The sequence below is a fragment of the Opisthorchis viverrini genome (assembly GCF_000715545.1).
Source record: "Opisthorchis viverrini unplaced genomic scaffold opera_v5_89, whole genome shotgun sequence".
In the NCBI taxonomy this organism is placed as follows: domain Eukaryota; kingdom Metazoa; phylum Platyhelminthes; class Trematoda; order Opisthorchiida; family Opisthorchiidae; genus Opisthorchis; species Opisthorchis viverrini.
Genome location: NW_008751744.1, coordinates 364,743 through 378,453, shown reverse-complemented (window position 1 = coordinate 378,453; position 13,711 = coordinate 364,743). Strand labels below are relative to the sequence as shown.

General features: G+C 45.3%; 2 protein-coding genes across 2 annotated transcripts in view; both read right to left on the bottom strand.

Annotated features, from left to right (window-relative positions):
- The window catches only part of T265_04963 (hypothetical protein), a gene marked incomplete at both ends in the record, with an annotated part of 10,991 nt that extends 3,308 nt beyond the window's left edge, over nucleotides 1-7,683 (bottom strand). Inside the window, 2 exons of the mRNA XM_009169840.1 lie at nucleotides 3,301-3,513; nucleotides 7,651-7,683. Of these exons, the coding sequence (XP_009168104.1) occupies nucleotides 3,301-3,513; nucleotides 7,651-7,683 (246 nt within the window). The remainder of the gene's footprint in view (nucleotides 1-3,300; nucleotides 3,514-7,650) is intronic.
- A 1,395-nt stretch (nucleotides 7,684-9,078) lies between these two features.
- Nucleotides 9,079-13,711, bottom strand: part of T265_04962 (hypothetical protein) — a gene marked incomplete at both ends in the record, with an annotated part of 31,773 nt that continues 27,140 nt past the window's right edge. Inside the window, one exon of the mRNA XM_009169839.1 lies at nucleotides 9,079-9,814. Within this exon, the coding sequence (XP_009168103.1) occupies nucleotides 9,558-9,814 (257 nt within the window). The remainder of the gene's footprint in view (nucleotides 9,815-13,711) is intronic.

Here is a 13,711-nt window from a genome sequence, read left to right as displayed (position 1 = left end):
TGATATACCATAGGGGGGGGAGCAGGAAGCCAAGGGACCGATAAAGAGTTGCACTACCGTTCAGCAAGCCACAACAATCGGTGAGTTAAATTCGTAACCACGAAGCGTTTCAGTCTGATATAGCTTGAGCATTGTCGGGGCCAGAAAGCATCCTTGCTTCAGCCCTGTGAGATTCTCGAACTCGGTAGAGTCGATTCCATAGACGTGAACAGGAACGAAAGTATTGAATAATGTTAACGACTTTTTTCAAACAGCCGATTATTTATGGTTCAATTGTCACCACTCGGAGATCAGTCTTCGTAGTCTGGCTGGAAAGATCAAAGTTTTCAGCTGCTTGAGGTGACTGGACAAGATAGCGCATATCTAAGTTGGGTGGTTTTTATGTAACGTTCAGAAGTAGGCGTGGCAAGCAGCCAGTATTTCCCAAAGAACTACTGAGCGTTCGGCTGCCATGGATGCCTCAAAGGGTTCCTTGTGACACCGTCGGCCTGAATATGGTTGGATCTCTTGACTTGTTTTAACCTACAAGTAATTCTTCAGTCTAAGTTGATGGTTCGAAACTCCACATAGCAAAGGGAGAGATGGCCGAAGTGGTTAGAGCGCGGATTTACTAACCTGAAGGTCCGTGGTTCGAATCCGACCTCCGCCACTCGACTTCCCCTGTCTAGGCTTGGGCAACCTGGCAGTATCCCAGCCCTCGTGCTCCCTTAGGGTGGCATGGCAGCTAGGCACCGGGAGGGTGCTACAGCTGAACGCTTTATCTTTTCTTTTACATAGCAAAGCTCCTCTCGCATTAAGGTTTTTGAGGGTCATTGTGGAGTTCGTAATGGAGATTTCGCCCAGTTACTGGAACCGATCTATGCTAAATAGCCGGAAACCACTGTACACCTGTTTAATCCTTACCGGGAACCATCGATAGGGTATATCTTATGAAAACCCCATGGGATTTGGAACTCCGTGACCCCCTTGCTAGTAGTTTGAACACCTAACCGTTACTGAGCAGCTTTGATAAAATCCAGATAAATAAAATCATTTTCATAAAACCAGTCTTGACGGCTTTCTTTTTTGAATCCAATAATTTTTATCGCAGCCATCCTAACGTATTGTTTGATCCTAATCTAGTATCCTCTTAACGTGAGGAGCCAAGCCTTTGAATTGAATAAGCTCGGAACTATAGGCTCTCGGAACCGCTATCGTGTTGACTGATCCTGGTCAGTGAGCTTGGTTGACAGTAATTTCGTCCAACGACAGGTAAGGCTTCTCTGGGGCCAGTCGATCTTTGGATCGTAACAGGGCATGCTCTGTACTGCAACCAGCACAGCGCATCACATTTATTACGAGAACTTCCCCGAGATCCTTTTGTCAGATAATCGTATAATGCGAATGGTTCCACGTTAACTTCTTGGAGTCATCCAGTTGGCGATGAACCTTTTCACAACACGGAACCATGTATTAATCATAACGTGTTCCATAGCGGCCGGCAACTCACGTTCATGGCTCCAAATTCTAAAAGACGAAATATTTGCTTGTTACGGCCAACTGAGACTTTAGATGACACACGAGGAATGGGTGATCGGTTGGCCGATAGGATTCTGTCTACTCAGCTTCTGGGTGGCAGAATACGCATTGACAAAACAAGACGAAAAGTCATCCTGGACGCCGAAACTGGTTAATCAAAATCCTCAGCTTGTGCAACATTCCATTATTCACATGATCGGCGACTGCAAATCTACCTCCAAGTTCTCGTCAAGTATCCTTCGAGGTCCCGAACCAGGAGAATGTACATCCAGCTTCTTGGAATCTTCGTTGATCGGCCGACCGAGGTTTGCTTGAGTTAAGCGGGTCGACACCTTAGCCTTCCAGCTCGATTGGCTATGAAGACTGTACGTCCTTCGAGTCTGGCGCTCCATCATTGACGAGAAGGGCTCTAGCGTGTCAGGTTGCCAGTCGAAGTTGGCGCGTCTCCACTCTTCTTTGCTGGTGATTGCCCACTGGTGCATTTTTCAAATCTTCGACGTCCTTCAACATTTCCTGGATCTCTGGTTCGATCATCCGAGTCTCTCTACTCGAGGCAAGTTTATGGAGACAAACGACTCCAGAGTTTGACCCACTTGGCTGGAGAGGCCGGCCTGGAGTGAGGACGCAGAGATTTAGGCAGAAACATAACTCCTAGTGCAAATGCACACTGCAGGTGTGCTTTTGGCCGCACCGAACTCTTGACTTTTAAAAGTACCTCGACTTACCTGATAATGCGCGGACGATGACAAACAGCTGTTGGACAGTTGGGTTATTAGGATTTTAGGACCGACCGCGTCGTTCCTCGGGGTAAGGCCGTGGCACTGCGTCTATAAATACGGAGATTCCGGTGCTCTGGAGGAAATACTATCTTCACACTCCTGTCGAAACAAATTGTAGGACCGGATCGAACCGCAGTGCAATTACTGGTAGCACAGGAGTTTTCCACTCTGTCTGGCTTCTGTCTGTTAACCATCCTGGCACGACAAAACCTTGAGAGGTGAAGTTCCAGTCAGTGTAGCCTTTACGATCATTGCAGCATACTTTGTACAAATGGGTTTGAGCACGTCAGACCGATCAATTCACAGCCCTTTCCACCCAGCCGAGTGGAAGCTCACACCTTAGATAACAGGTATGAAAGCCCGTTCAAGTCAAATAAACCAACCGTTTCTGGATGAGTGCTCTGGGACCAAAGGACAGCTGCGACTAACTATACTGGCACGCACTGCCTGTCCAGGAATCAACTGTGACAAAGCCATTGTCTTCAACGCGCAGTTGATCTTATCCACAGTTCGATGGGCGAATGAGAGCGAAACTCAAAGTCAGCGTTTCACCATTTCAGTATGAATTAGCCAGAATAACTTCGCAAGGACGGGAGGAGGACTGTCCAAACGAGAGTGATGTGAACGCACATTCCAAAATTTGTGCAAATTAACTAGAGGTGAAAGTACGATAGTTGAAAAACTAACTTACGATATGACTTACAAAGTGGATAGTTGGAAAATTACCACGAACCAATGGTTATATGATAGAATCAAGAGGTTAATTACAAGTCTGGAGAATACAGTCGTATGAGAAGCTCATTCCACCTTCTTCTCTTGGTCATTCTTTTATGAGCGCGTGACCTAAAGGACCTTCACGTAAAATAAGCATGCGGAACTACTTGTCACGTGACGAGGACCAATACGAACAGCCGACCAATACTAACTAGAACAAGAAACCAGTCGGTTCAGTGAGACTTGTAACCGGTCGCAGTGAACGGGCAATGAAAGAGAAAAATCGTACCAGGATAGCCTGTTCGTCAGTGAGGTGAGCATTTTGACGAAACAGAGTTCTCGCCTCACCACGGATATACTCGGCTTCCTTCATGGTGTCCACATCAGAACCAGAAGTGGAGCGCCACTCCCGGGCAAAACGCCATATCTTTCGGTAGAGGGCGAGCACACGACTTCGTGTAGAAGCCGATTGGCTTGAAACTCCCCGTGTAAATATCAGGGGCTGTAACAAAAAAATTCACCGCAAATTCACGAGTGCGATTCTCTGAAACTATCTGAAGACATAGTGAAGAAATACACATCACAATTTCGTGACATTAATAGTCTGAGGAGAGCGGTTTGATGTCTGTTGTGCTACGTTTCGAAAAGCAACGAAGCAAACGTACGATTAGCTCCAGATTTTTAATTTACAAAGTTCAATTTAACTGGGCACACATCAGTAAACCGAACACTCAAGATGTACAGTCCCGCTATCTGCAACGCAACATGATATGGAATAAAGACGACGTTATCAATACTTCGAAACTGCTGGTCAACATAATCATCCACTGAAGGGTCCATTGACGAACTGGACGTAGTGAAGCTCGGCAGCACTACCGAGCATCGATAGCTAAAACCTACGACTTACTCTTCCTACAAAGTCACCCGTTCTATCAGTCATCTAGCCTCCATAAAAAAAGTTTCACTATACACCTCATTAGAACATATCCCCGACAAACAGATGATACGAATGGGCACCTCTGGGTTGCGGCATCCACTGCTGTAAGACGGATGGGCTTTGAATGACACATTGATCACGCGAATCAGTTGTTCCGTCTCATATCAGCTTTGGAAGTGTAGCTATTCAACAGTGTGACAAGCAAGCTCCAGTGGATTGTAGGAATCAATTGATGGAGTCTGGTTCCGTTAATCTACTGGAATGAGTTTACGAAATAGGATACTGCAAGATACCAAAAGAACCCCGAAGATTTCCAATGGCTGGCATCGAAGTAAAGTAAACTGAGCATGTTCTTGTCACCTTGCTTCACCATGTGACTTGGTGGTCGGGTGACGCGCTCATCATCAACGGCCGAAAGTTAAATCCGTAGACAAGTAAAAGGTTCTGTGGATGTGCCGTAAGGGAAAAAGGTCCGGAAGAACAGATCGTCAGAGAATGTCTAACGTTCGTTCGGTACACAGCTATCATGCTATTTGAAGAGTCACGTAGCCAAAACTTAGACGCCAGCAATCTTACTGTTCAATTACGAACCACCAGCATGTAGGCCGAGAAACTGTGGTCTAACTGCACCCCATAAGCATCACTATCACTCCTACTACTGATGTGTCGCCACTGTGAAGTCATAAATAGTTTATTTTAAAGCCTAAAGAAAAGAGGACATAAAAGGACTCCCAGTAAGCTGACTGCACGCAATCTGAGATGCCTACGCCTTCACTCACTGAATGGGACTAGCTGGGAAGAAACTGGAAGGATAAACAAGTTGGTACGATTTGGTGGCGATATTGTAACGTGACAAAGAAAGCCTGACATCAGAAGTGGTAAACGATGTAAAAAGTGAGAAGAGAACGTATCACGATAGAGATCATTCTGCCTTAAGTTCATCTGTCTTTGAAACAGCACAGTACGTCAACGTTCCAGGTATTTTCGGATTGCACACCAGTCAAGACTCACTGTTACAGGACATTCATAACTGCGACAAATTTCCAAGGTCGTTCAAAGCAACACACCAGTGATACACACTGGCACTTGACTGGCACAGAAATTCTACGGCGTTCCAAAGGGGCAAGGCAACTTGTGTTATGCTAGCGGCTGAAGTGAGAAATTTCGGCCGACATAAATGTATCCGAACACCAAAAAAACCCGATATATCTCTAAGCACAACTATTAGGCACAGGAGTATTAGTTCCACAATGGGCAAGGCGCCTTATGTTATGCTAGCAGCTGAAGTGGGAAATTTCGGTCGACATTAATGTATCCGAACACCAAAAAAAACCCGATACATCTCTAAACACAGCTATTAGGCACAGGAGTATTAGTTCCACAATCATGCTCCTTTGAGGTGAATAAGGCTCGCACTTCAGAGTGGGCCAGACGATGTAGCGGCACGCTAGAAAACAACTGTTGCCTTGGGAGACACATTGGTCAGAAGCTTGAGATAGTCCATTGGGTAGTGACAAGACAAGCTAACAAATAGTGGAAACAAGAGTGAAAGGACAAGATGGACTCAGCGATTCAGCAACCAACTTCTACCAGCACAGGATGAAGTGAAGTGAAATAACAAGGTTCCCTAAGGTGCCTCCCATGAAACAGTTGCACTACAAGATGTGTGTCATATTCTTCAACTCACAAGGTACGTTTCGAAAAGCAACGAAGCAAACGTACGATTAGCTCCAGATTTTTAATTTACAAAGTTCAATTTAACTGGGCACACATCAGTAAACCGAACACTCAAGATGTACAGTCCCGCTATCTGCAACGCAACATGATATGGAATAAAGACGACGTTATCAATACTTCGAAACTGCTGGTCAACATAATCATCCACTGAAGGGTCCATTGACGAACTGGACGTAGTGAAGCTCGGCAGCACTACCGAGCATCGATAGCTAAAACCTACGACTTACTCTTCCTACAAAGTCACCCGTTCTATCAGTCATCTAGCCTCCATAAAAAAAGTTTCACTATACACCTCATTAGAACATATCCCCGACAAACAGATGATACGAATGGTCACCTCTGGGTTGCGGCATCCACTGCTGTAAGACGGATGGGCTTTGAATGACACATTGATCACGCGAATCAGTTGTTCCGTCTCATATCAGCTTTGGAAGTGTAGCTATTCAACAGTGTGACAAGCAAGCTCCAGTGGATTGTAGGAATCAATTGATGGAGTCTGGTTCCGTTAATCTACTGGAATGAGTTTACGAAATAGGATACTGCAAGATACCAAAAGAACCCCGAAGATTTCCAATGGCTGGCATCGAAGTAAAGTAGACTGAGCATATTCCTGTCACCTTGCTTCACCATGAGACTTGGTGGTCGGGTGACGCGCTCATCATCAACGGCCGAAAGTTAAATCCGTAGACAAGTAAAAGGTTCTGTGGATGTGCCGTAAGGGAAAAAGGTCCGGAAGAACAGATCGTCAGAGAATGTCTAACGTTCGTTCGGTACACAGCTATCATGCTATTTGAAGAGTCACGTAGCCAAAACTTAGACGCCAGCAATCTTACTGTTCAATTACGAACCACCAGCATGTAGGCCGAGAAACTGTGGTCTAACTGCACCCCATAAGCATCACTATCACTCCTACTACTGATGTGTCGCCACTGTGAAGTCATAAATAGTTTATTTTAAAGCCTAAAGAAAAGAGGACATAAAAGGACTCCCAGTAAGCTGACTGCACGCAATCTGAGATGCCTACGCCTTCACTCACTGAATGGGACTAGCTGGGAAGAAACTGGAAGGATAAACAAGTTGGTACGATTTGGTGGCGATATTGTAACGTGACAAATAAAGCCTGACATCAGAAGTGGCAAACGATGTAAAAAGTGAGAAGAGAACGTATCACGATAGAGATCATTCTGCCTTAAGTTCATCTGTCTTTGAAACAGCACAGTACGTCAACGTTCCAGGTATTTTCGGATTGCACACCAGTCAAGACTCACTCTTACAGGACATTCATAACTGCGACAAATTTCCAAGGTCGTTCAAAGCAACACACCAGTGATACACACTGGCACTTGACTGGCACAGAAATTCTACGGCGTTCCAAATGGGCAAGGCGCCTTATGTTATGCTAGCAGCTGAAGTGGGAAATTTCGGTCGACATTAATGTATCCGAACACCAAAAAAAACCCGATACATCTCTAAACACAGCTATTAGGCACAGGAGTATTAGTTCCACAATCATGCTCCTTTGAGGTGAATAAGGCTCGCACTTCAGAGTGGGCCAGACGATGTAGCGGCACGCTAGAAAACAACTGTTGCCTTGGGAGACACATTGGTCAGAAGCTTGAGATAGTCCATTGGGTAGTGACAAGCTAACGAACAAAATAGTGGAAACAAGAGTGAAAGGACAAGATGGACTCAGCGATTCAGCAACCAACTTCTACCAGCACAGGATGAAGTGAACATAGATAACAAGGTTCCCTAAGGTGCCTCCCATGAAACAGTTGCACTACAAGATGTGTGTCATATTCTTCAACTCACAAGGTTGTGGAACTGCACACTGCTTACATTGGACTCCAGTCGTGACCCGGCTGGGATTCATTTGAAAACCAAACTGGTATGCAGGTGAATGCAGTTCGCGATTTCGGTTCAGTTAGCACATGAGGCTGATAGAAACTCTGGAAATCGGCCTACCTGATGAATCTGAACAAGGGTGAAACCGATCATGGGCTTTTGAAGAGTTTTCAGCAGCGTTGCAAGTAGTTACCTCCACGAAAATCGACACATCGGTTTGATACAGCGCTAAACAATTGGTCGTCGCACTTCTCTGTCATTTTTCCGCTTTAACTCACGTACGCGGTCAAATCAAGCTGATTTCCATCACCATCATGGAATCTCGATGCCAACAACCTCCCATAATTTGTTCCCTATATTTTCGCGCTGCATGCGATTCCCACAGAAAAGACGTTGTGAATGCTAAAGCAAACTGATGCTATCTGGGATACTGATGGGCCTAATCAATTACTAATTGTACACTAAAGGATGCGTCCATCCGTAACAATCATTCGCCGTAGTGACCCGCTATCATTCGGCCTTTTTAATCGCGCATAAGATCGGACAATACAACAGGCAACCTTGTGAACAAGGCATCCGGCTAGGCCTAAACTCCTGATAAATGCAGATCCTGTGTGCGCACCACACCGTCATAATTGGACCCTAGCAGCTTACGGACAGCCCTCGACTGAATCCGTTCCTGAACGAGTTCCTTTGGGTTGCAGATCAACGCCAGCGAAACCAAACTCCTCACGGCAAGGACTAATATGATTTTTCGGTTGATTCCCTTGAAATAGAAATCTGCTAGTGATGTCGACTCATTATAGGACTACATTCAGTCTAGAATAACACTCGATTTAGCCAGAACCCATTTATGACGCAAAGTAATCAGGTCTGATCATCCGGCCACCAGATCAACTTAGTCGACCGACACTGGAATCAAGTTCACGATAACTTGAGCAGGCCTAAAGGCCATTTGGAGAACTAGACAACCAAGATGCGAGCCCATCAACGATACAAACTCCCATCTGAAAATTGAACCAAAAGCAAGACCTGAGTGGAATCCACATAAACACTCATAACCGGTCACAATGCCTCAGTCATATTTGTGACATTTTCTCGACTGGTGGGGAAGCTTGCACAAAGAAATCGTCAAGCTCGGTCTTGGAACTAAACACCAAGCATGCATGAACTCTAGTTCATAACTGAACACAAAAAGGAAGCCAGTTGCTGATTATGCAACCAGAGAGACGAAGATTTCACCCAGATAGGCATACGGCAAGAATCTCAGATAAGAAATGATAAGTCAACCTAAATGCCGAGTGAAACTCGGTCTGCACGCAGACAGAGAAAAAAATTGCACCCCGTCACGTGTTCCAGGATAGACACATTAAATCCCACTAGATACGACGGATATGATCTGCAAGAGTTCGAACGGGCAGTGGAATGTGGGAGCGGGTGGAAGGAGTCCATGAGACTAAGCGACAGGCAGTTCAACGATACCCCATTGCATACAGCATGCCGAGAGAAGTCCACTGAAAGAGTAATTAAATGTTACAGTCGTTGTGTATTTTCGACACAGATCTGTTTGTATGTACAGTTGAGATGTACAGAAAAGAAAACCATTCCGGGTAAAAAAAACGGACCAGCTATCACAACGAACAAGAGGATAAGTCAATCAATTTTTTGTGTTGAAAAGCGAGTTTTCTATATAAAACACACAAAAAGACACGGAGGCGGGATGGCTGAACAGATCTAATCTTCAACGTGTTCAAGACCTCCTAAGAGGAATTAATGTACAAATGGAGGTTATCGAGATTTTGTTGGTCTGTCTATGGGTATGAGGAGTGCCTGAAACTGAGCGGTAATCTGCTAATGCATGTCAGTGAAGGAGACTGTTGGTGCATAGAGCGCCAGAGATTGAAGTACACCCTGGATTAGGTCGTCAGAAGGGTTCTCAAAGGGGACAGTGATGCTGCTGTTCTCCTCAGTAGAAGTATTGTTTCATGACATCGGGGAACGTTTGGCACAGAACTGTCTCAGCTGAGTTAATGGTTGTTCAACGCTGACTGTTGGCTTGGAAGATCTGGGTGGCTTCCGGCACCCGCACTCCGTTTCAATGAGGCTGACACAAGACGACTGGACAGTCGGGGGTTGATGGATCCTGTGCCACTTGTGCAATCCACACTGGTACTGCGTGCACCACGACGTTCGGCTATCTTATGAGTGACGGACTCAAGCATTCGGATCCATCTATCCCGTTCGGTTGTTGTGGATGCAGCCAGGCGATAGGTAGTATGATGACCTGAAGCAAACAAAAGCGGTGGAAAATAAGTGAGCAGATTAATTGATCCCATGACAATAAATTAACTAACAAAGAAAGGCTGCCATGGATGAAGGGAACAAGTGTCCTTTTCTGAGAACGACCACTATTCGGAAAAGTACCCATAATGACAAGTCAACTTCGGAGGATACGAAAGTTTGCACAACTGCTTGTTTTATACAACACATGATAATCTTGCTCTAACTGCAGTTACAACACTTAACCAGTACTTCAAAATACACTCACCTCCTGAAAAGGGGTGAGTAGTATCTTGAAGTGCTCCAGCATCCGTCGTGGCCAGAGCCCTAAATTTGATGCTACTGTACCATCCGTACCACGCATTGATCCTATATGCAATACTGAATATTGGGTTGACTGAACGTCAGCCTCCGTAGTGCACAAACGAGAGGCTTACTCCAATTCCCCTTGAGTCTACCGTCCAGCCGAATGTCTGGATAATTCATGAGCCCGTTGACGGAGCTAAGCAAATGAAGTAGTGCGAAACCACAGCACTGTTCATACAAAACTAATGGGTACTATGACGATTGAAGGCAATGCAGGCAGTAGGTGAGGAATGCATTTTTCACCATCTTGAGCAAGGTCACATGGCCTAACTCAGGCTATGCATGCAGCTGACATAAGCGCACGGGTTAGAGGAGCCATGAGAGGGGTGCGGTTATGCCAACTGATGAGGTTCCAATCAACCAACACACTGGTTAGGTAGTGTCTCAGCAGTTAAACGCACCTTCGAATGTCCAGAGTAGCTAGAAGATAAAACCGTTCACCACAGCCCCGACCAAAAGGACAGTGTCACGTTCATGCGGTCCACTTTTCCAACCACCAGACTGGAAGCCGAAAAACCTACTCCATGACCAAACAGAAAGTTTTACCTGCGCGATACTGATTAAAGCAAAACAGACGCAATGAGCTTGCCAATTTCTGATACTAATTTCCGTTTGCCTCAATTGGTTCTTTTCAACTCTGCTCAGAAACTTGCGGATAAGACGCAATATCTCCTCACGTAACTGGATAAAATAAAACCAAACTATATATTTGGAGGTGAGTGTGCCACAAGGCCTTCCCCCCTTGTCCAGCCTTCTTCTTATTGACAGGTCAAAGTCACTTCTGCATGTACGTCGTTTAGTGGTCCAGAGAATGCGGCTGAAAGGAATGCTATAGTGTGCGAAGATTAGCTCAACGGTTACCTAAGAGTGGAAATATTCCAGCCTGTAAGTCGGAGATCGTGTTCGAATCTGTTGGTCAGACATTTAAAGCTTCGTGTTACATTTACTTTGTTGACCAGAAATCATTTAAGTTTTCTTCCTTCCTCTGTCACCGTCCGACCGGAGTGTATCTGTTAATCTCTAGTAGGATAGGTAGAGGGCATTTCGTGATCCACCTAGCGGGCCGGTAATCCCCAAGAAGCTGATACCTGCATAAACCGATACACGTGAGTGGTCACAACGAAGATTTATCTTGAGGTTTGGTTCAAATAGATCAACATAGTAGCTCAGTTCAAATTAGTCTACTTTGCCCGAAGAGATCAAGGAACCTCTGGTTATTTGCAATAGTGTTTATCAGGTAACCTGGTCTCTAAATTACGGTAGAAAAGCAGGCCACTGGGCCTGCTCGGCATCAGGGATGAACACAGAACGAATACGTACATGCTGCAGGGCGTTGGGTTGACATGTTGTATAACCGGTTTGAGGGCACTTATCGGGGACTATTCTGGAAATTTGCATCTCCTTGGAAGGAAGTACTAGTGAGTTCAGGTGGCATCCAAGCCTACATATCCGGTGAAAGATAACAACTATCTACGTTTGAAGTTACACGAAGATTGTAATGGGAATGGTGCATAGCACACATAGCTGACGTGCTATTCAGAGAAACACTGCCCAAATCTAGCAAAAAACAGTCAAAAACCAGGGTTGTGTCCTAACCTTCGAGTCAGTAGTTACGTTTCCAAACTGCTGAGCTATCTACGGATTGACCACCTCCTACCTGCTTACAGAAGCCACGATCTTGTTCCTTAGTGCGCGGTTAACCTCACTTCTTCAAAGACCATCGATAGAAAACACAGATATATTTGGATTCCGAATGAAGTGAGTTGTGCAATATAATACAGTACATATATAACTGTCAAACAGTCTGAAACATGTTAATCTAGATTAGCAACTTTCTCACATCGTTCAGCTGTAACATCCTTTTGGTGTTTGCCATGCCACTAGAAGGAAGCAGAGAGCTGGGATACTGCCAGGCTTCTCAAGCCTAGACAGGGGGGAAGTCGAGAGGCAGAGATCGTGTTCGAACAACGGACCGTCGTGCTGTAACCACTGAGCCCACTGCTATGAAGAACACTAAACGGTACCTTAAAGGCAGCTGAGCACACCCTACTTGATTGGACAATATAGGTTACCAGCGTACTCTTGTTCGCCAAGTTGAATGTTGTAAATGGTTTCAGATACATCCGTGGCCAGGCGACGGTGCTGCCAGGACAGCGAAGTACTTGTAGGATACGATGCACAAAGTGGAAGCGGAAGAAACTCAGAACAGCACACAAACCACGTTTTCCAATACAACTCTGGGGGGATCACGGCGAACCTAATCCATCGTAGTGGGTCAGAAATGATTTGTGACTAACTTGCTTTGTGGTGGTGGACTGTCACCACATCTGTCTATTCCTCTTTGACTACTTCGTCACAGTAAGCCGTTACGAATCTTATCTGTTTACTCTTGAATTTTGAACCATGTATTTCTCAGTGCTGTCGATCGTTTTCAGAAGCGTGCATCCTCCCCATAAACACAAATATATATCATCTTCTGGTGGAACCACATTCTCTCCAAAATTCAATTCCTACGTGCTATTTCCATTGCCGTGTCTGTACCACTCAAGCGCCAGATGTGATCATTCGTTGTTTTTGAGTTCCAGATGGACACATGCAACTTCGGTGTTAACGGCTAAGTCGTAACGATCAAAATGGGATTGCGACGCGTACGATACAACGTCCTTCAAATCCGGTCAAAAAACAGTGCTTCAAACGAAAAAAGCTGGCCACTTCAAACAATGTATGAATTCATGTCAACGTAACTCCCCGCTATCTCGGGATAGCTAGGTGGGCGATGACTCAACAAGCTAGTCAACTGAGACCGATATACATAGTCAACTAAATCATCACTGACACTCGCAGTCATGCGAGTGTATATATGCTCAGTGAATAACGGATATGAAACGTTAGCCCAATCAAAGATCAACAACAGACTGGCTTTCTCCGCCTAATTAGATACGATGATGCTAGCTGGATTATCTCGTTTCATTCACCCTCCAACAGGTCTACATTAGGCCACACAATACTAAGATGATTTCACATAGGGTACACAGCAGGTTGCTTGTCAGCACCCAGTGAATCACTTGCATTTAATGAAACGAATCTTGCCGAGATGGGATCTATCATATCAAACAACGCTGATGGATACCCCACGGAGTACGCAACTCCACATGTAGGGCAAGCTGAAGCGGGGAATCTGGCCATTAGGTGAAGAAGAGAGAGGGAGCAGTTCGAAATGATGGCCCACACCTGTGAAGCCACGCGGTGACGACCAAACAGTTGAAACCAACAATGCATGCGTAACGATGACCACAACCACTGATAAGACGCACACTGCCTATGACTAGCTATTGACAGCCAATAATCAGTCCATTCTGTGCAGCGATGGCCCCAAAAAGCATCACTGAAGGTTTAGCAAACAGGAATGTCCTCTCGAGAAATACACTCATTTGCAAATCAATTTGGTTTTCACGGGAGACTCAATCGAATTTCCCGTTTATGATGTCCTCCAGCTGAATGTGCTGCACACAGGCCGCCTCATGATTCAGTTGGC